This window comes from Eretmochelys imbricata, chromosome 1 (assembly GCF_965152235.1).
Source record: "Eretmochelys imbricata isolate rEreImb1 chromosome 1, rEreImb1.hap1, whole genome shotgun sequence".
In the NCBI taxonomy this organism is placed as follows: Eukaryota; Metazoa; Chordata; order Testudines; family Cheloniidae; genus Eretmochelys; species Eretmochelys imbricata.
Window position 1 is genome coordinate 141,694,474 of NC_135572.1, and position 24,006 is coordinate 141,718,479.

Consider the following 24,006-nt stretch of genomic DNA (forward strand, 5'->3'; position numbering starts at 1 on the left):
ATGCTGCAAAACCTGTTCTAGATCACTGACACCACTCACTCGCATGCCCCTTCCCAGAACCACAGGAGAGGTGAAAAGCAGGATCTACCATTGTGTGCTCTATGGACAAAAGTCAGTGAATCTAAAGAGACTAAATTTGATGCTCAGGTGCCAAGCTAATGGGTGCTTTCTATATATACACACCTTACACAGAGTAGCTACTCACTCAACAGGTTCTTCACTGTGTCATATGTATACTTTAAATTACAACTGTTTAAAACAAAAAAGACTGGATCCAGAAGATTTTCACCCCACACACTGTAGCAAAATAGTGTGAAATATATAAGTATATATAAATAAATTTGGCTGCAGTAAAAGAATTACTAAAATAGAATAAGTACCTTATATTCTGTTTTTGTACTCCTGAAACACTGGGCTCCCCTCACCCAACAGCATGTGCTTACCCAGAGCAGACATTGCCACACAAACAGATGTAGACTAAGAATTTGAAAATCTTAAAGTTAGTCTGTCATTTTTCACATGATTCTGAATTCTTTATTTTTTAGAACAAAAATTAGGAGAGAATGCCAACAACATTTTTAAGTACATTAAAAATGTAATGCATTAGGAAGCATGAAGTCCCTTTAGATGAACAAGGATTCTGAGCACTGTGCTACTGCTTAAGGGTGAAAATTCAACCTCTCTGATGCTGTTACGTCCTTCATTTGTAGTTAGTAGAAATCCTTTGAAAGACCTAAAAAGGGAGAATGCTTAGGCTTATGGAATAGTCGACTACAACACTTGAACAAATTAAGCCTGACTTCTAAAAGACACACCTCTGGACTAACGTTAGCCACGACAAGCTGATGTGTTTTTAAATGTTAATGATCTTATCCACACTAAAGGCAAAAATTGCTTTTAACAGTGTTAACGTTTTCTAATGTGATGTATTTTCCCAGTATAGATGAAGCCCACAAAAGTAGGGATTGGAAGAGGAGTTCTCACCACTCAGTGATGACACAGAACTTCTCAAACTGGGGGCGGGCCCTTCTGTGGTGAGGGGAGGGGAGGGGCACAGACTGTATTCGGGGGCAGGGGACATGAGAAGCTTTAGGAAAAAAATAAATACTTACTGTGCACATTTTACACACCACTATGAACAACTAGCGAAGCTGATTCCTCCAGACATACCGAGTTGTCAGATGGCGCTGTACATTTTGACGGATTTCTGTTAAGCTTGCAGAGCCTTATACAAAGTAATTGCCATCTGTATGTTAATCCATTTGTAAGACGCCGTGTGCACATTTAATCGTAAGCATCAACACAATCCCAGTTTTGCTTTTGCTCTTATTACAATGGATCATTGACTTTGAATCAATGGCTTACTGTTTTTAATATTTCGTGAGTTGCATATTTTCTTTATGTACTTGTGTGGTGGAGTCTGCGGCTTTCCAGGCGGCCAATGGGAGCTACAGGGGCAACACCTGTGGATGGGACAGCGTGCAGAGCTGCCCGGCGCTGCACCTTTTTGTAGGAGCCAGAGAGGGGCATGCAGCTGCTTCTGGGAGCTGCAAGGGGCAGCGCCTGCGGACACGGCAGCACCTGCAGACAGGACGGCGTGCAGAGCTGCCCAACGCCGTGCCTCCACGTAGGAGCTGGACGGGGGATATGATGCTGCTTCTGGGAGCTGCTCGAGGTAAGCGCTGCCTGTACCCCTGAGCCCCTCCCGGGACCCAACCCCCTGCCACACCCCCATCCCTGATCCTCCTCCTGCCCTCCAAATCCCTCAGCCCCAGCCCAGAGCTCCCTCCTGCACCCCAAACCCGTCACCCCCACTCCCACCCCAGAGCCTAAACCCCCAGCCAGAGCCCTCTCCCCCCATGCGCCCTAGCCCTGATCCCCCTCCCACCCTTCAAACCCCCTGGTCCCAGCCCGGAGCACCCTCCTGCACCCCAAACCTCTCATCCCCAGCCCAGAGCCTGCACCCCCCAAGCCCTTTTATAAGCAGCCCCCTCCCACCCTCTGAACCCCTCAGCCCCAGCCCAGATCACCCTCCTGCACCGCAAAACCCTCATCCCCAGAGCCCCCGCCACACACACTCCAAACCCCCGCCCCAGCCCAGAGCCTCCTCCCATACCCTGAATTCCTCATTTCTGATAACAGTCTTCAGATATGTTAAGGGTTGTTATAAAGAGCACTGTGATCAACTGTTCTCCATGTCCACTGATGGTAGGACAAGAAGTAATGGGCTTCATCTGCAGCATGGGAGATTTAGGCTAGATATTAGGAAAACAACTTTCTAACTATAAGGATAGTTAAGCATTGGATTAGTCGTCCCAGGGAGATTGCAGAACCCCTGTCACTGGAGGTGTTTCGGAACAGGTTGAACGAACACCTGTCAGGGACCGTCTAGATATACTTGGTACAGACTCAGCGCAGAAGGCTGGACTTGATGACCTCTTGAGTTCCCTTCTAGCCCTATATATAAGTCTGTACTCAGTGCAAATCTACTTTGAGAAAATACTTTTTTAAATAGCTGGCCATTCCATATATGGATTTTTCCCCAAAATATAAAACCATTTACAGTCAACACATCTTAAACATTTTGTTAAATTTGATCATACTCATATCAGACAAAAATAACATTGTGTTTTACTGTGATGGGGGAAGTTTTTTTTTTTTTTTTAAAAAAGAGAGACACTTGATTTTTAAAACTTAACACTTAAAGTTTAAAAAGTTCTCTCCTCATGTGAGCATTGCATAGAATACCTAAATGTTCAAACAGGGATTCTCTGAATGGTTGCTAGGAATTTTAATTAATGTTTTATAGGAATCTCATGGAGGATGAAAATGTTACTTTTTACATCTAGATTTTTTCTAAAGGACACAGAGAAGACAAAAATAGTAATGTACATTTGTGATGGGTTCCCCCTGGGGTGCAACCTGGAATTGGGATATCATTGAGGCCTCCTGAAGCATTAGCCTGGGCTCTCTCTTACACTGTACTGCTGTGACAAGCTGCCAAGCCCTCCAGGCTTCAGCCTGCACCTTCACCAACATACATACAGGCAGACACACATCCTGCTGCAGTACATTCAGGTAGGCTCTTTAACCAGACCCTGCATGGGAAGGCTTCAGCTAGGACACCTCCCAGTTTCTAAGGCACACTCCCCACCCTCTGGAGCATAAACCCAAAATTATAGTGTCTTGTGCTGCACCGGGAACTATACAGCATAAGCTTATAAAATGTGTCCCCTCCCTCAATGAGGAGAGTAATATGCAACAGCTTTCTCCCACTGAGTTATGATTCCCACACACTGGTTTCAGATAAAGCAAAATCAAGTTTATTAACTACAAAAGATAGATTTTAAGTGATTATAAGGGATAGCAAACAGATCAAAGCAAATTACCTAGCAAGTAAACAAAAAACACAAACTAAGCTTAATATACTAAATAGATGGGTGAGAATGTGCTATTCATATCCAAAGTGACGATATAAGCAGGTTGCAGATTTGTAAGGGGCAAGCTGCACTTGCTTACAGCTTGGAATCCCCAGGTGTTCCATTCACAGGCTAAAAATCCCTTTAGCCTGGGACCATCACTCCCCCCAGTTCAGTCTTTGTTCCTTAGGTATTTCCACAAGTCTTCTTGGGTGGGGAGTCAGTAAAGACCTCAGATGATGGCACTCCCCTGCCTTATATAGCTTTTTGCATTTGTTTCAAAGCTTGGTTCCCAGCCCAGTCTGTGTGAAAATACTGACATCCCAAGATGAAGTCCAACACCAGGTAACCTGTAGTGTCACAGCAGCCATTACTCGGAGGCTGTCTGCCGTGTCCTCAGGAAGGCTCCCCAGGTGGGAGATAAGCTTCTCCTAAGACTTATTGCTCTCTCTAATGCTCTTCCCCACCCACTATCTAGCCTGAATGCATCTTGTCTAGTGAGCATTCCCCAGGTGCAACTACATTTTGAAATACAGATACATAGTCAATACTCATAACTTCGGATACAAAAATGATACATGCATACAAATAGGATATTCATATTCAGCAAATCATAACCTACCCAATGACACTTCCCATGAATTATCTTCCATAAAATACATTATGATTACGTGGTAATCATATCATAATAATATCACTGTGAAGAATATGGGATGCTGTATCACAACATTATTATTTTTATTGCAGAAACACCCAGAGACTCCTGTCCGGCTTAGGGCAACGTTGTGCTGAATGATGCACAATAAAATAAAAAAGACAGCCTCTGCCTCAAATGGCTCATAATCTTAATAGTGACAAAACAAACAGGGATATTGAACATGAGAGGAGAGGCAAGGATAATTGGCCAGACCTTACACAAACTGGAGCGGATTAAAAATATGATTTCCAACAAAAAAAATGTTTTTTGCAAAACCAAAATTTTCTGCAAGTGCATTCTCAGTACATAAAATTATGTAAAGGTTGATGTTTAAAAAAGAAAAGATCCTCTACCAGCTAACGAGATGTTCTAATTAAAGCATTTAACTGTTCACTCAACCTGAATGATACTGTACTGGAGAGACCATACCAACTTTGTTTTTCAAGCGTCATACTTTCAAGATCATGCTGAATGATCAAAGCAGTGCTGAATTAACACCATTTATAGTATGTTAGCCTTAAAAGATAAGCAGTAAACCTCAGAAGACCTCAAAGTTTTCATAGTTTAATGAAAGGAGAGGGAAAATGACTATGGTTAAGAAAACAGAACAAGTGAAATAAAGCTAGTACAACATACCTGACCTTTGTTTAATCTTAATCCCATTGTCCGGCTTTCCCACCACACCTATAATCTCTTCCAATAAAATGTAGATGCCTCACACTAACTATGCTTTTTGCTTCAATCACCTTGCCTGGTAACTTTCACTTTACTGAAAATCATTTCAGAATTAGTACACAGAACACCATAACTTATAACAACAACTGCACAATGTACCAATGTCTACTGACCTTGTGTTATCTATTATAACTTTAAAAAATATTTATCTGATTGTAAAGGAGGAGAGAAACAACCCACCAGCACTGCAAGGGTTAAGGAGAGCCTTTGGGCCCAGCTAGCCCCACCCAGTTATACTTGCAGCCAATGGCAGGCCTGGAGGAGGGAGAGAAGGAGAGACCCAGGCCCAGATCAGGGCTGACTTGCAAAGAGGCAGGAGCTAGCAACTGCTCTACCTGACTGGAAGGATCCCTAGTCTACCAAACAACGCAGGCACCAGGGAGCACTTTCTGTCTCCCAGCCAACAGAGACTGTGAAGGAGACCTCAGAGCCTCTAGCAATTGAGATAACTGGATGATTGCAGCCCAGAGACATTGTGGTGATTGGCTGCACCAAACTTACAGCTGTCCTGGCGAAGGAGCCTGGGACTGCAGCAGGACACGACCCACGATCCACAGTAGGGCACCACGGGAGGCAAGCCACCTCAGCAAATTGGACTACAGGGGCCATGCCCCAAGCTGAAGGGAATCTGGTAGGAAGTAGCCCAGGACAGTGGCTTTGGACTTCCTGCTCGGAGTGCCCCTGTTCAGGGGTTGACTCACACAGGGCCTTGGGCTAGGATGTGGTACAGTGGGAACGCCCGTGTTCCCCTACCCAGAGTGGCTGAAAGACTGAGGCATCTTGACCAGCCCACCACTACCCTCCAAGCATCCTGTTAGTTACACTGATACACAAAGATTGCACGTGGGGACTTCATATACCAAAGGATATACAATGATCAGAGACTGTTCAAAAATAACCTTACTGAACTGCATTCCTCCCCCATCCCCCACCACCACTTACATGTAGGATGAAATCATTTCTAACCAACACCCATGGTAGAAGTTCAGGCATGCATCCCCACACAGCATATGACTAGGTAGAGAGAAAGTATTTATTTCCAAGATCATTAACCAGGAGCAAGTCACCACCTTTTTTTTTTTTTTTTAAAACTACAGTCACAAGAATATTCGTCCAGGTGATTAATGGAAAAACGAACAACATGGATTTCTGGTTCCATATTTACATATAAATCTGTAATTGATACACTATTTGTCTATCACTCTCTAACCCAGTGAAGTTCGCCTTCACAGAACGATAGAAGTAAACAATTCTGATCTCGTTTTTCAATTTCATCTATTATGTACAACCAAGTCTCTTAAGTTTTGCTTAAAGTATGTGCTGAATTTTACTTGTGTTCCCACCATGTGGATCCTCATTTTGTACAACAGAAGATTTAGGGGTATGATGCACTCTAGTGACAAGCCTATCTCTGCTGTTTGTGCCACATTCACACCACACTAGTTTCACTCAAAACACTGTTTTCCTACATCCTGAATTGTTAACCTGGCACAGTTTAGATTGGCTATGCATGGATGCTTCTAGTATGATATTCTCAATGTTACATGACAACTAGACACCTTGAAGAAATTCCTATGTCTCAGAAGACTGCTCCATTTTGGTATAAACTAAATAGTAGGGGTGAGATCCTGTCCCCAGTGAAGTCAGTGGAAGTTTGGTCATAAAGTTGGGCCACAATTTGACCCTAGATCATTTTTCACTGACAAATTCAATGTCAAGATATCCTTGTTTTCCTCTTTGCCAATTTGTCACAGACCTCTATTAGTACTCCCTCCTGCATCTACAAAGAACAGTAACAAGATATATTGGATTAAACTATTTCCCTCAAGATTTTTCCCCACTCTACTCCACCAGCACCATTCAGACACCTATGTTCCTCCTGGCCACAGGAAGGTAACTTTTCAGGTGGGCAAGCTGTGTTAATGTGTTAATTTCATCAAATGAGTTATTTTTAAAAGTCTGATTTAGTTAATACTTTGCACTTTACATTTTCAAAACACTGTACAAATACTACTTCTCAAAACTTGTTAGATATCATCCCTACTGAGGGAGGAAAGACGTGGAGGAGAACAGGAGAGTACTCAGGGATATATGGTGAGCATAGGCGCCAACTCCAGGGGTGTTCCAGGGCTGGAGCACCCCCGGGGAAAAATGAGTGGGTGCTCTGCACCCACCAGCAGCCAAGCTCCCCTCCCCCATCCACCCCACCTCCTCTGCCCCACCCCAAGCGCACCTCATCCCCGCTCCTCTGCCTATCTCCCAGCGCTTCCTGCCACCAAATAGCTGTTTGGCAGTTCTTAGGACTTTCCGGGGGCGGGGGGGGGGGGGAGTGGGGATGCGGCAGGCTCAGGGTAGGAGGCATAGAAGAGGCGGGGCAGGGGCAGGGACTTGGGAGAAGGGGGAGGAATTGGGGCGGGAAGGGAGGGGACTTTGGGGAAGGGGTGGAAGGGGGGCGGGGCCAGGTGTAGGAGTGGGGTGGAGCACCCACCGGGAACAGTGGAAGTCGGCGCCTATGATGATGAGTCCACAGCAGAGCTGTGACTAAAACCCAGAAGTTCCAGGATCATGCTCAGTCACCTACACCGTACTGTTTTTTTTTAAAAAAACAGTAAGCAGCATTTTAAATTAATACTGCAAATATTTTTTAAAAACTTTTCACTATTTTTAGTATTTATGCTGTTTGTTTACTCCTTCACATTCCACTGAACTTCGATAATGAAAGCAGCCTAATCATTTTCACATTGGCTTTCTCGTCAGTATCACTTTCAGATGCTCTTTCAACTAAAAGTTTTTTTTTTTAAATGTCATGAAAACATTTTTGTTTGGTTTGGTTAAAAAAAAAAAGAGTATGTTTAAAAAAACCTTACATTTTGGATCAAATTTGACTTGACTAGTATCCCTTTACTTTATTCACACAAGTACTTGTAAAAAACAAAATAAAAAAACCCCCATACATCCACCTTCCTATCTCCCCTCCAAAAAAGTGCCCATCAGTGTAGTTTTAAGTTATTTGAAAAGCTCGACAACTCTAGAATCATTGAATATCAGGGTTGGAAGGGACCTCAGGAGGTCATCTAGTCCAACCCCCTGCTCGAAGCAGGACCAATCCCCAACTAAATCATCCCAGCCAGGGGTTTGTCAAGCCTGACCTTAAAAACTTCTAGGGAAGGCGATTCCACCACCTCCCTAGGTAACGCATTCCAGTGTTTCACCACCCTCATTGTGAAAAAGTTTTTCCTAATATCCAACCTAAATCTCCCCCTCTGCAACTTGAGACCTTTACTCCTTGTTCTGTCATCTGCTACCACTGAGAACAGTCTAGAGCCATCCTCTTTGGAACCCCCTTTCAGGTAGTTGAAAGCAGCTATCAAATCCCCCCTCATTCTTCTCTTCTGCAGACTAAACAATCCCAGCTCCCTCAGCCTCTCCTCATAAGTCATGTGTTCCCATTGTGCCATGTGTTTCCAATTTTTCCACATCCTTCTTGTAGTGTGGGGCCCAAAACTGGACACAGTACTCCAGATGAGGCCTCACGAATGTCGAATAGAGGGGAACGATCACGTCCCTCAATCTGCTGGCAATGCCCCTACTTATACATCCGAAAATGCCATTGGCCTTCTTGGCAACAAGGGCACACTGTTGACTCATATCCAACTTCTCGTCCACTGTAACCCCTAGGTCCTTTTCTGCAGAACTGCTGCCGAGCCATTCGGTCCCTAGTCTGTAGAGGTGCATGGGATTCTTCCATCCTAAGTGCAGGACTCTGCACTTGTCCTTGTTGAACCTCATCAGATTTCTTTTGGCCCAATCCTCCAATTTGTCTAGGGCCCTCTGTATTCTATCCCTACCCTCCAGCGTATCTACCATTCCTCTCACAGCATGGTTCAAATCATCATTGCTATTACTGCCCATAATTACTGACTGGCAGACGCATCTTCCTTGTGAAACCCAAATCTCACACGTAAGCCTCCTTAGCCCAAAGCACAGCATCCTTCTCAGAAAGCCACTTATTTGGAAGCAAATTCCATAAGCTGGTGACTTCTACTCACAATGCCATTTGCTACACAGTTCTAGCCTAACACATAGCTGAAGCATCTCCGCTGATTTGAACTGTCAGATTCCAGATAACTAAGACAAGGATAACCATGACAAGGTGAGCATTGGAGGGAAACAATCTCCATCAATCAGAGATTGGAAGCAGCGCTAGGGAGCACCACTGCTACCTGGGAAACAAAAGGTTTTGACATTTTCATATAAACATTCAAAGCAAATAAGGACATTTTGGTTTTATAATTTGTGCTAAAAAGAGTGTCATTTGTTCTAATATGAAATTGGACACGCAAGTACTGAAATTAATAAGCCATTTGTTAGAGGTGAAATTCATGCTCTAAAACTTGCACTTGACAGTTTCACATCAGGGGTTCTCAACCTTTTTCCTTCTGAGGGCTCCCAAACATGTTATAAAAACTCCACGTCCCACCTGTGCCACAACAGACTGTTTTCTGCATATAAAAGCCGGGGCTGGCATTGGGGGTAGCAAGCCGGGCAATTGCCCGGAGCCCCATGCCACAGGGGCCCCCAAGAAGCTAAGTTGCTCAGGCTTTGGCTTCTTCCCCGGGTGGTGGGGATCAGGGCCTCAGGCTTTAGCTCCATGTGGTGGGGCTTCAGCTTTCTGCCAAGGGCCCCAGCTAATCTAATGGCGGCCCTGCTTTGCGGACCCCCTGAGACCTGCTCACTGCCCCCCAGAAGCCTGGTTGAGAACCACTGGTTTACTTGTCTTGGCTCTCTTCTCCCCTCAGTGCTGACTAATGCAGGCCTGTGGCATGGAGATAGCTACACAGCCTTTCCTACATCTACAATTCTCTGGGAACTTAAGTTCAGCTCCAACTTCAGCTGCCACAGATAAACATGGCTGAGGAGTTCAAAACTCTGTAGGAAGTGAGTGCTTCTTTGTTCTGAGATTTTTCACAGGTTGCTGAACTTACTGACTCCACAGGGCAATCAACAAATGACTGCTACAAGGATGCTTGCGAGACCAAGAAGGAAGAGTTCTTATTTGCACACTGGGTAATGCAGCTCAGCCAGTTTGTTCCCACACCTTGATGACGCACTGCTGTTGCACCATGATGAGTGGTACCATTTTAGTGCAGGACACAGTAGCTGCATATATAAAAAAATCAGAGCAGATTATGAGAGTCTGCTCTACATGATTTCAAATGTACCCCACTTGCCCAGAAATTAAACATTTTTACCTGTACATTTATCTATAAGAGTAACTGCATCTTGGATTCTCCAATCTGTTACTCTTGACTAACTCATATTATGAGTCTAGCAGAAAAAGGAACCATTCAGTGTTAGAGATCCCATCTCACCTCTCCTGCTTTCCCTTAAGATCTGATGGCACTCAAGCTGAAAGTTACTCAGGAGAATCATAATACAGTATACGTAAATGACAGACAGCTTCTACTCTTGGTCAGACAAAAAACAAAAATTAAAAATAAACATATCATCTGAGGTTCAGGGAGGAAATATGAATACCCTGGATACTGGTGACTATCTATGAATAACAAAACCAGCATCTGAATAGTAGTGTGTCATTTCAGATTGCATGTCTGATGCACCAAAAACATCATGTACAGATGAATATTTCAACTTATGTAGTCCCCAACATAGAATTCTCACAATTCTCTTTGCAGTTCCTCACAAAGAGGATGGGCAGTTACAGGGAGAAATACTTGGAGAAAATTGCAACTTCTTGTCTGTGTATACCTGAAGCAGATTCTGACAGAATAATCTAAAAATTCCTAAATCGAAAGAAGGCTCCAGTTATTTGATTTTTTTTTAAAGTTCACTACATTCTCTGGTTTATGTGATTCATGGTTTGTGGCAGTCATGATTTAAATTTCCCTGAGGAGTAATATACGTTGATCATAAGGACAGCAGTTACTTAATATTTTGCAGAAATTACTTTAAATATTTAAGCTTTTGAAAAGCTTCTGTTCTCATGATTTTAAAGGTTTGGGGATAACAACCCCTTGCCTTCACTCACACTCCTCCTTTCCCCCATCCCCAAAAGCCTGGTCCTTCCATTTGAGTAATTCACTCAGGAACTCAGCACCTAGGCTCTTGGCTGCAGGCACTCCTCCTCCCCCTTCTCATCAAGCCCAAGTTCTGCTTTTATTAAAGGCCAGATTTATTCTTGTATAATCCTCCTCTGCTGCTGATGGGCCTTGCGGCAGCACAACTCCCCTCCAGCTGGAGTGTCTTTTCAGAGCTTGTCAGTGAAATTCTCAAACTGGTAATAACTCTTGCCAGCCAAACACATATCTTAACATCCACTACCTGCTACCTTAGAGTGATAATCACTGCTTCCGCAACATCCCCCCTTGCTTCCAACAAGGGGAGCAAGTGGTTTAAATGTATTTTTGTAGGTTTACTGTTCTCTAAACAAAACTGCTTAACTTAATCCCTTCTAGGAAATTTCTGAAGATAACAAACCTAGCTCTATTTGAAAACGCTAGGGGAAACTTCCAGTGTCTTCCGGCTGCTCACTAACTTACCATGTCCATTAAAATCAACACAACTTACCTTCCATTACAAATACCTAGTACGCATGAAAACTTTACATAGCTTTACTGTTTATGGCTTCTGTCTGCGGTCTCAAATGCTGTAACAATACTATAACAATGTAACAATGCTGTAACAATACCTACATGTTAGTTTACTACTTTTAAAAGGCAATCTTTGTAAGAAATGCCCCTATCTTCTGAGGCATCAGAAAAGACAGCAGTTGCCCTAGACTCCCCTGCTTTTGCACAATTTTCTTTTGTGCTTAGAGGTCAAGCAAGATGTGTCTTGAGGCAAACTAAGGCAACCACATATGTGGTTGGGTTGAACGGACTGAGTTGGCCTGAGTAACTGAAGCCAATACGTTTCTCAGAAGGAAGCTGTCACGGAGCAAAAAGTGGCCTGTAGCTCACAAAAGCTTATGCTCAAATAAATTGGTTAGTCTCTAAGGTGCCACAAGTACTCCTTTTCTTTTTGCGAATACAGACTAACACGGCTGCTACTCTGAAACCTCCCGGGGTTGTTCCTTTCAGAGGGAAGGTAGCAGTGAGGAACAGCAAACCTATGTGAAGATGAGAAGCTAGAGCCTCCTGCATGCTCAAGAAGGCAGCAGGAGGAGCAGCAGCCAGACCCAGAACTGATTTATTTAAGTTGGTTACATAATCAGCAAATCTTCACACTCCCCAGTGGATCAAAGAAAGTTGCACATAAATGGTCATGGGATCATGGCAGCATAGGTGTTCTTTACTTAAACCAGTAGGATTAGTACCCTTGCAAAAAGTAGTCAGGTAAAACTTTCAATACCTGAACAGCGCATGAATGACAAACATGGTATTTTAGGCAAGAAAAATTTCAAGTCAGGATTAAACAACTTTGTCCATAAACTCCAAACAAAGAAAATAATAAGTAAAATTATGGAAGGTAATAGTCTCTGCACAGAAAAGGGACCACCAATTTGCTGTGTAAGAAAAATATTTACCCATCATGGACTTGTTTCAGAAGTGCTGAATACATTAATAAAAAGACATTTTTCAAATGGTTTTTGTAATTTTAAGTCAGTCACCTTTTCACTTGCTCCCTGGTCCCTCTTATGTTTGCTTAAATTCACTATGATTCAGCCTACTTATTTTCTTCTATACACCCTTTTATCAATATGTATCTTAAAAAAAATCAAGGTACATTCAATTCCAGTGGTATCCAAATAAGGAATAATATCTAAAACTCAGGAACACAACATAAAACAGATCAGGAACAATATACTGGAAAAACAAACATACACAAAAATGCACTTTCCCTCATTCTGTCAAAATAGCTGCACACAATAAGCTCTCTTCCAACTAACTTATAAAAATGAGTGCACCGCAGTTTATTTGAGCCTCAATGCAGGCGTGTGTCTCAGACTTTTCTTCTAGGTCTTCAGCTTCTCAGTCACTTCACTGACTGTAGGATTCATGATTTCTTCAACTCTGCTCTTTCCATAGAGCACTCTTTAAACAACCTATATCAGGGGTCTCAAACACGATGCCAGCGGGGCTATTTCCTGCAGCCAGCCAGCTCCCCGCGACACCCCCCGCCGCAGCATTTACCGAGAGCAGCTCCGGCCCGGCACGCACTGGGGGCAGAGCAGGCTGTTCCCCTGCCCCTGGTGCGCGCCGGGCCGGCCCTGTCCCCTGAACCCCTCCTGCAGCCGAATCCCCCGTCCTGAGCCCCCTGCTGCACCCCAACCCCCTACTCTGAGCCCCCTACTGCACCCCACACCCCTCCTGCACCCCAACCTCCTGCCCTGAGCCCCCTGATGCACCCCGTGCCCCTCCTGCACCCCCTGGGGGCAGGGAGGGGGCAGAGTGGTCAGTGGTGCAGCCCTCGGGCCAGTGTACTAGTCCTCATGTGGCCCTCATGGTCATTTGAGTTTGAGTCCCCTGACCTATATCAATGCACTATCTGTGTCCCATCTCCCAGTGCCTCATTCCTATTCAGACTTTGTTCTCAAATCTAGCCTCAAAAAAATTACAGAACCACATTCTGGAACATTACCTTGCAAGCCCTTAGATCTCTTCTTTCAGGGCCTGATCAAAAACCCATTGATGTCAATGGAAGGGCACACATCAATTTCAGTGGGCTTTGGACCAGGCCTTTAGACAGTTCCATAACTGCCATTCCTAATCATAGCCACAGCACTTAACTGTGTTTCTTACTGAAAAGAAGTTTGAAGTTGAATAACAAATGCTTGTACATATTAACAGGAGATAAAGTGCTTTGAATACAGGGAAGGATGTCTTGTCGCTGAAACACAGGACTGGGAATCAGGAGACTGAAAATACAACTTAGGCTCTGCCTCAGATTTCCTTTGTGAACTTGACTAAGTCTCAATTGCAAGATTCAGCTTCTTCCATCAGGGAAACCAGAATACCTGCCTCACAGAGGCTTAATTTTTGTGTTTGTGTCATGCTTTCATCGAAAGAAATATACACATGGAAAGCATTACTATTGTTATTAAAATCCAGTCATGGTACCATGTAGAAAGTATTTCAAAAATAAAGGCACCATTACATCAAGTATTTAAAATGCTATTAATGCAGTGTTTATTTATGCCCCGATAAGATATTTAATGGGAGATTATATTTATTTCCTTTTGGGACAAAGAGCAAGATCCATTTTGTGATGTGCCCTATGGCCTGCTTAACTACATAAATAATGCATCTTTGTTTCAGTGATTAAGGTTTTCCAAATTAAGGGCTTATTTTACTTACAATAAAATTAAATTTACATTTAAAACATTTAATTCTAGATAGATAATCAAGGACTGTTTACTTGGGTTATAGTTTGAGGAAAGCTATAATCTAATTTACTCTTAAAAAAAAAGAGCAGCACACTCACTGCCTGAACAGGAAGACCACTTCAAAGTTCTTTCTGTAGTCAATACCCTGGAGCATGCTGGCTTAGCCTTATGATAAGTCTGTATCTTTCTTTGTGGATCAAAGACCCATTAAAAATTCCTCCATTCTACGACACACAAACTGAATTAATTACAAACCACAGATATTAAAAAGAGCATTTTATTAAACTAAAGGACAGTCATTCTGGTTTCTGTTTAACGTGTGACAGGTAATTGACCACTCACAAACGCTGAACAAAGCAGGACACACTGCTAGAGTTTACCTAACTGGATTAAACTACAGGGATCAATATGCCTCCAGCATCTGACTGGAACAGAAAAAGAACAACAGGTATACATCATGCCATTATCTTCTTACATATTTCTACAGAGCCCTTACAATAGGCATCCAGGAGCTGACATATGGTTTCACCAACATTACCCTTCCAGCCCTTTCCCTTCATATAGCCAAATCTCTAGAATTGTTCATTTTTTAACACTGCCTATTTCTCTAATTGAGGGAGTTAATGCTAACAATTGGAAAAATCAAAACAATTAAGAGGGAAAATTTATTAAAACAGCAAGAAAGGGGACAAGTAGCATCGTGATTCTCACATGGCTGTGTCATAAATATAAAGGGAAGGGTAAACCCCTTTGAAATCCCTCCTGGCCAGGGGAAAGCTCCTCTCACCTGTAAAGGGTTAAGAAGCTAAAGGTAACCTCGCTGGCACCTGACCAAAATGACCAATGAGGGGACAAGATACTTTCAAAAGCTGGGAGGAGGGAGAGAAACAAAGGGTCTGTGTCTGTCTGTATGCTGTGCTTGGCCAGGGATAGACCAGGAATGGAGTCTTAGAACTTTTAGTAAGTAATCTAGCTAGGTATGTGTTAGATTATGATTTCTTTAAATGGCTGAGAAAAGAATTGTGCTGAATAGAATAACTATTTCTGTCTGTGTATCTTTTTTGTAACTTAAGGTTTTGCCTAGAGGGGTTCTCTATGTTTTTTAATCTAATTACCCTGTAAGATATCTACCATCCTGATTTTACAGGGGGGATTTCTTCATTTCTATTTACTTCTATTTTCTATTAAAAGTCTTCTTGAAAAAAACTGAATGTTTTTTCATTGTTCTCAGATCCAAGGGTTTGGGTCTGTGGTCACCTATGCAAATTGGTGAGGCTTTTTATCCAACATTTCCCAGGAAAGGGGGGGGTGCAAGTGTTGGGAGGATTGTTCATTGTTCTTAAGATCCAAGGGTCTGGGTCTGTAGTCACCTAGGCAAATTGGTGAGGCTTTTTACCAAACCTTGTCCAGGAAGTGGGGTGCAGGGTTTTGGGAAGTATTTTGGGGGGAAAGACGCGTCCAAACAGCTCTTCCCCAGTAACCAGTATTAGTTTGGTGGTGGTAGCGGCCATTCCAAGGACCACGGGTGGAATACTTTGTACCTTGGGGAAGTTTTGACCTAAGCTGGTAAAGATAAGCTTAGGAGGGTTTTCATGCAGGTCCCCACATCTGTACCCTAGAGTTCAGAGTGGGGGAGGAACCTTGACAGGCTGCTTAAACCAATAGCTCTGCATGATTAAAGAATGCTCTATGTGCCCCATCACCTTTCTGTCACTGGACATGAGAAATGCAGCAGAGGCACGAAAGTGAATGTAAAGACCAACATCACTGAAGCGAAGAACCCACTTAGAAAGACACTGCAGGTGGACAAGCCAACTTGACAACAGCTAACCGAAACATATGCAATGCAGTTGTGGGGTGGACCAGTCCCCTTCTAACACAAACAGACAGGAGTGATTTGACATTAGACAAACTATAAAAATGAACTTTCATTAAATGGGTTGGGTTTGACAACAGAGAGAGCAAATGAATGGAGAAATTAAAATATTTCTGGAACAGGGAGAGAAAGACATCTTCAGATTTTTGTCATACCAGAAAATCCAGGAACTGAATACATGATAAAAATCTATTTCAGCTCATTATGGGATAAAGAAATCTTCAGGGAAATTAAATCCTACAAAAGACTGGAATGCCTAAATTCTGACAATGGAAGGCAATAAAGCTGACTCCATGGAGTATGGAAAATAATTTAAATATTAAAGAAACATTAAGAAATGAAGTTTGTAACAAGGGTTTTAATTTATCAGACATATGTGAGAGTTTTCCCTGTTTAGATTGGTATTACAACAGAAAGGTTAAGAGTATTACCAAAACCAATCCAAAAGAAACAGCAGTCAGAGAAAAAGATAGACCAAGGAAAATAACTTGCACCGAAGTTATTCTGCATACTGCGAAGCCATGGAGCGACTTAAAACACTGAAAGGTTCATTTACCGTCATATGCAGAGAAGCTACCTAAAATATTACTCACTTCCCCCAAACACTGCTTATTGGAAAATGAGAGCCTTTAAAAATGAACATCTTTTCTAGTCACTACCAATTTGGGATCCCTTGTCAGAAACTAGAGTTATGAAGCACGATAGAAACAAAGAGAGCCTGCTGCCATAACAGTGGGAGTGGAATAAAAATTCAACAGACAATGCAGGAGCAGGTGGGAGTGGGAACTGCAGGGCGGGACTGGTGTGGGATTAAAAAAAATAGTCGTCCTGTGCCACGAACAACACGAACGCCCCAGCCAGCAGCCACTGCTCTCTGGCTGCCCAGCTCTGGAGGCAGCACCGCTGCCAGCAGCAGCACAGAAGTAAGGTTGGCAACATTGATATTTGTATGTTTGTTTTTTAAAAGGGCAAAAGGCAGAAGTTTCTTCGCACCACCCCAGAGAACCTCTTGCATGCCCCCCAGTTTGCACACCACTGGTCTATAGAAATTCTAGAGAAAGCAGAGGTTTGGTTGTTACTATTGTGAAGTGACGATTACAATAGCAAGTTGAACGAAGAACAGATATATATGATAACATACTTTTTAGACATTAAATTGGGCAAAGAGAATTGTTGCGCTAAGACTCACAGAAACACATGCTAATTAGGCACACAGTAAGCAAGAGCTGAGATATAGCAATTTGATGTGGTCTATTTGCTCTCACATTTGACAAGAATTCAGACGAGCCAAGAAAAATTTTAAAAGAGTTGAATGAAAGTATAATTACATGAATCATTTAAATAATAATTCAAATAATGAATAATGGGAGGAAATGAAGAGAAAAAAATCTAAGATGGAACAATCGAAGATCTGAACATCCTATTTTATTACTTTAACAAAAAATACTCTATGAACACCAAATAGAGAACAATTTTTAAGCAAAACTGCCATTTAATATGAAAGATTTTAATCACTATCTAATTACACACAAAATACATCACTAAGATCTTTACAATATTCATTTGAAAAGATTGTCAAGCAGAGAACACTGCTACCTTGACAGCCCATTGGCAGAAGTCAAGGCAAAGAAAATGAAATTCATTATCTGAATGAGAGAGGCAGTGACTGTCGGACATAAGATTTTAAGTAACAGAACAATAAGAACCTTGAAAGTCTCTGCCTATTTCATTCTACCAGTGAAATGCATTTCCTGTCCTAAGCCACTTCCCAGCAGGAAGACCAAACTGACATCAGCTCCCATCAGGTGTGCAGACGCGCACACACAAATCAGTCACAGTTAGGGAGATCAATTACAATGACGGGTATCTCTAAAACCTCAGTACAGTATATTATTCTGCTGTAAAATAAATGTTTTTCCACCTAAGATTACAAGTCACTAAATTAGTGAGTCGCCCATTAAATGACCCTAAGACAGGTATTGGACACAAGCAATGTGGCAGACTATCCAGTATACTATAACAGCTCAAAATTTACAATCATGTAGTTTTTATGAAGTTGGAGCATGGAAAAAACAGAGAAACTGACTGTGGACAATATATATAAATATACACATATATATATATATATATATATATATATATATACATACACACATACTGTACATAGGTAAAATCCTCACTGACACAATTATAGAAAATACACAGTCGGTAAATATCAAGTCATCTATCATTCAAAAGCAGGTCACTTATGGCAAATTCATACAAAAGAATGTAAATGGTAATAAATAAGAGGGGTTAAATAATAACTAGATGAAGTTCACAATAGTACTAGAGGAACGTTGGTGTTTTTTTAGTGTAACTTTTGTTAATGTACACTAGTATTCCTGTAAACAGTTAAACAATAAACTAGAAGTTTGCCTAGGCCAGTATGAGAGAAACATGCTGTATGAAAGTTAAACTTGGGTGTGTAACAAAGGAACACACTGTATTAATGTGTACTACTCAAATCACAGTAACACACTGTACTGAGCTAGGTAAAATATGTTGTTCACATCAAGTGAAAGGAAATTGTATCAAGGAGAACCTGGATCAAACAACGAATTCCACAGATTTGCTCAAATTCTAATTTGATAGGCTGGAAAAAATTGTGACAGCCAGTTAGATATGCAAAAAGAAAAGGAGTACTTGTGGCACCTTAGAGACTAACCAATTTATTTGAGCATAAGCTTTCGTGAGCTACAGCTCACTTCATTGGATGCATTCAGTGGAATAAATTTGTTAGTCTCTAAGGTGCCACAAGTACTCCTTTTCTTTTTGCGAATACAGACTAACACTGCTGCTACTCTGAAACCAGTCAGAGATGGAATGTGGAAAAGGCAGAGTGGATCAAGAGATGGTTATATCAGGACGTAGGTAATATTTTCACACTTCACAACATAGTGTTTGTCTGCCTACTCTTTTTTTTGTAGTGCCTGAATAGATGCATTTAGTTACAACTTTTATACACGGCAATTTTTTACTTTATTTAAGCACAGAAATTGCATATGGATATTCAAATTGAGACTAACTGCTATTGAGAATCTTACAGAGAATGCTCCTAAATTTAGAGCAGTTTGAGCATCTTGTCCTAGCAGAAAGATTGTGATTTTCCTTCACAGCCAGTGCTGCAATGAAGTTAATGGAAGCCAGCTTGTACATGGGGAGATCCCACGATTTGAGGGGAGCCAGGCTTAGTTACAATACTACTATATTCATCAAAATAAAAAGGCACTTATTTAAAGATGGCTAATCTATTAAAATACTGGCTAATGGCCGCTGAGACTGCCAATATAACCATAGTGGAGGACAGCAAAAGAACCAACTAGAACTGCCAACCATGGAATATATTGACAATGGAGGAATTCACATGTCAGAATAAGGGAAAAAAGACACACCTTTTTACATGAACAGTCAAAAAGAATAATCTGGCCACCAAACACACATTCGCACTTTTCAGTGCACTGGATATGTGGTGTTAGTACCTGACTGAAGAGTATGAACAAGATATTCAAAACTTCTTTTACTAGGTTAAGCTATAAATAAACCTAAAGTTAAAAAAATTGCTAACAAAATTATAATTGTTTTAATACATAATAAAAAGTGCTTACTATAAAAATCTTAAGATTTCAAAGGGCAGTATACATAGTTTTATTTACATGACATATATGTAAACACCTTCAGTCAACATGAAAAAAATAATATCAAATATCTAAGTTAACCCTTAGTTAACTCATGTATTTTGCACATATGTGTATGAAAACCCAATAACGCAGACTGAAATATGTATATTATGTATGGTATCAAGACTGCTTTCTAACGCCCTAAAGTTCAGATTTTTCGCTGCTACATTTTTAATAGCTTATGACATTCAAGCAACAACTCTTCTCCCCCCCCCCGCATTTTTGCGGTTCAAAGAGGAAAGATACTGTTCCTCACTTTATTCTACAAAATACAAAAATAATTTTAACTGGTAATGCCTCTGAGCCATTACTTATGTAACTACAGAATGCATTACACTATTCTGAAATAAAATTGATGGTTATGAAATAGTTATACCATATAAAAGCAGGCCCTCAAATTAACACCTTGGGAAAACAATATTAATTTCTCACATAAAAAATTATACAACAACATTAGCATACTGTGCTATACACTGAAAAATGTTATAGAAATCAGCTGAGTGAATGCTGTCATCACAGCAGGAAAAAAAAACTGAAGGAATATGTAAGAATTTGCTCCTTATATTTTCACTCTGTTTATATTTTCTACCTAACTAGGCACCATATGTACCTTTTTCTTAAATCCTCTTAATTTTGACCAAGCTTTTATGTGAGAAAAGAAAAAAACACTTCCCTGAAAAATAACCAGAAATACTGAGCTCTTCTTAGGTTTCCAGGACAGATCTAAGCACACTTCACAGAGCAGTGAAATGGAAGATGAGAGATCTGGAACTCAGAAGCTTGACATTTGGTATTTATTCCTCATTATTAATTATTATTATTAGATGGAGAACTGGCAGTGACCCCAATATTTAGTCTACCTAACACCTTCCATTATAAAAGATTGTCATCTTTCTTGAGCTCTATCACCTTTATTATTTGTAGCAGGGTTTTGGCAAGAGGAAAGTGCAGTTTACTAGCACCATGAAATTCTGCTCAGATGTAGATGAATATGAACTGTTGAAAACAGCTATTTCCCTACCATGGCTTGTGTTGTTACTGCATGATTTTGGCAGCATGCAAAAACACCATGAACATTCTAAGGCTGGGACCCCACAGCTATTGCCATAGCAGCATACATTGCACTGGAAATCTCTGCGAACAGAAACTCTGCCAAGTTGCTGCCAGAGCAGCTATAGTACCAGAGGAAGGGATGGGAAGATCCAGGCTGAGTTGCAACTATCACCTGGGCCCAACAAATGGCCCCAGTGGCCTATTGCCCACCTCTAGGGGTATCACAGAGGGCAGATATTATTCTTCTGCACCCACATACCTCCCATGTTGGGATGAGAACCCCAGGAGAAGATAAATTCAAATAATAATAATAATAATGTGTACCAGAAAAGCATGAGTTCTAAACTCTGTTGCTGAGTGCTTTAGTAATTGCGTACCCTTCACAATTATTAAACTGGGACTAGCAATATATCCCAGCTCTCCACTACAGCAGACCCAAATCTCATCCAATTAGCCACACTGCATACCTTTATTTTCTATTCTGTCTGTAGAATGGGGCTACTCATGCATATGTAACACACTATTTTTCAGTGTATTATGCAACTTCTTTTAGTGGAAGGTTCAAACAGGGTAACAGTCTTCTGCTACCAACTAATACATTTAGTCCTGTAGTTGAAGGAATAGCACTCTGTGTTGAAGTACTTAAAATTCAGGATTCAAATCCTGATGATGCATGATCAGCAATTACAATTGCCCATGCAAGCTTCATTCTTGTGCAGATTCATTGTGACACAGACTGATCACATGATAACATATGACTATTTCCATAGGACAGGACAGAGAATGGATGGTACTGAGAAGTTGTATAGTCAATGAGATTTATCTATAGAACCCTCCCTCATTTTTCTAGCAGTTGGAAGGTGCATAGAGAATAAAATAGGGAATGCAAAAAGATAAAAGATGGTCTTGTGGTTAAGACAGGTGACTGTTACACAGACCTCACTTCCACCCCTCCCTCTACCAGAAACTTCCTATGTGATGTTAGGCAAGTTACTTGAAGTGGAATTTTGATACATGGTCACTTAGTTTCGCTCTCATTTTCTAGGGGCCCAACTTGAGATACCAAGGGCTGGATGATCAGAAATGCTAAACACTCTGAAGAGCAACTGAGCTGTGGCTGCTCACTGTCTTTGTCTCAGTTTCCCCACCTGTAAAATAGGGTTAACAATACTCTTATCTCTCCAAGAAATTGTGAAAATAAACTTATTAGCATTTGCGAGGCACTCAGGTACTACAGCTTATGAGCACCATGAGTAAATTAATAATTCTGTATTCAGTACATGGTTTTATAAGACGCGAAAGGGTCACGTATTGGATAATGGAGATAATAATATACTGAATAGCTCCCTGAGCACTATCCCTCCTGTGCACTGACTGAAGCAGTGGAAAAAATAGTATGCAATCAGGTCATTAAGGTGTCTATCATAATGCACCCACACATACAAGCAGGGGAAAGAATAAGGTTTCACAGGCAACCTTAGTTCTAGTATTTCCTAATGTTCAAATGCTTGACTTTACAAAGTAAATACTGGTTTCAGAGTAGCAGCCGTGTTAGTCTGTATCCGCAAAAAGAAAAGGAGTACTTGTGGCACCACAGAGACTAACAAATTTATGTGAGCATGAGCTTTTGTGAGCTACAGCTCACTTCATTTGAATATGTTCTCATGTAATTATTATTTATATTTTGGTAGCACTGAGAGATTCCAATTAGAATCAGAGCTCCATTGTGTTGGGTACTGTACAAACATATAGCAAAAAAAAGTCCTTGCCCCAAGAAGCTTACAATGTGGTTATTTAGAATGAAGCAGGAAAGGAGAGCCCTTTAGAATCTGTGCCTATATAGGACTGAGAACTAAACTGATTGTTCAAGCTCGATACCAGCTTAACCAGTTTATTCCATGGTTTGGCCTACCAGTATAGACAGGCCCAGACACCGTAGGAAATTGTGTTTAGATGTTCTGCCCTTGATCCTTACTTTAGGCTAAAATAAAGCTCATTCCATCGCTGGCAACACATTTAGTGGTTAAGAAATTAACGTGCATCTGTCATGCAAGACCAGCCCAACAGGTTTAAAGACACCTAAAAACTTCCTCGTGGCAAATATTTACTATACCACAAAGAAAACAGTTTTAAAATGAAAATAAGCAAGCCAAGGGGCGTGAATCGGAACTATACCAGTCTAACAGTAGCAGAGCTCTGTGCAGGTTTACTCTCAGATAACACATACTCCCTTTCTGATACTGCTGAACCAAATCATGTTTGACATCCCCAGGGAAGAGCAAACCATTCAGCATTAACAGCTTTCTCCTGTAGCTATTACGGATACTCTCTCCCACAGATGCAGGGATTCACAGGTCCTTCTAATCCTTCCCTGGCATTATTTACAGCCGGCCGCGCGCTCCTAGGATAGAGGAAACTCTCCAAATCCTCTGACTGGTGCCTGGCTGCGGAAGTCTCCCCGCATGCAGCCATCACCCCCAGGATGAGCACTACGCGCCCTGCCCCTCCACGAGCGACTACTGCCCACCAGCGTGCGCCTCCCCCGAGCGCAGGAGCAGGAGTCCCTTGCGAAGGCCTTGCGCTCCCCTCCTCCGCACCCGCTCACCCGCTGGTTATTTGCGACCCTGCCCCCGGGAATTACTGGGGCACCTGCCCCCGTCTTTGTTATTTTAATGCTAGCGAAGGAGGCTCCGCTGGCCCCCCAAGCCCCGGGGCTGCTCCAGCTGGAGGGAGAGAGAGAGAGCGAGCGAGCGGCTCCGGACACCGCTGGAGGGGTCGCTCCCTGCCCCCGCGGGAAGGGGCGTCCCCCCGCGCCCGCAGCCGCCGGCCCCGCTGCCCCGGCCTGTCGCTCACCTGGCGCCCGCGGCTGCGGGGGGGAGGTACGCGCAGCCCCCGGCTCCGCCATCTTCTCACTCGGCCGGCGGCGAGCGCGGCTCCTGCTCCCGGCTGCGGCCCCGCTGCGCTCCGGGTGGCCGCCGCACAGGCGCGCTGCCCGCTCCGCCGCACCTGACGCCGCGCTGCCGGGAGGCGGAGGCAGCGGGGCGGGAGGCGGCGGCTGCTCCGGTGCCCGCTGCGCGCAGTGGGTGGGGCGGAGGCTCCGGCGCCTCCAGGTGTTTCCCTCCTTCCCGGCGCTTGCTGCGCGCTGCCGGCCCGCGCCCGCC

General features: G+C 42.5%; 1 protein-coding gene across 1 annotated transcript in view; it reads right to left on the bottom strand.

Annotated features, from left to right (window-relative positions):
* MAP7D2 (MAP7 domain containing 2) overlaps positions 1–23,750 on the bottom strand; it is a 131,325-nt gene extending 107,575 nt beyond the window's left edge. Inside the window, exon 1 of the mRNA XM_077807187.1 lies at positions 23,699–23,750. Coding sequence (XP_077663313.1) covers positions 23,699–23,750 — 52 coding nt within the window. The remainder of the gene's footprint in view (positions 1–23,698) is intronic.
* Positions 23,751–24,006: the final 256 nt, after the last annotated feature.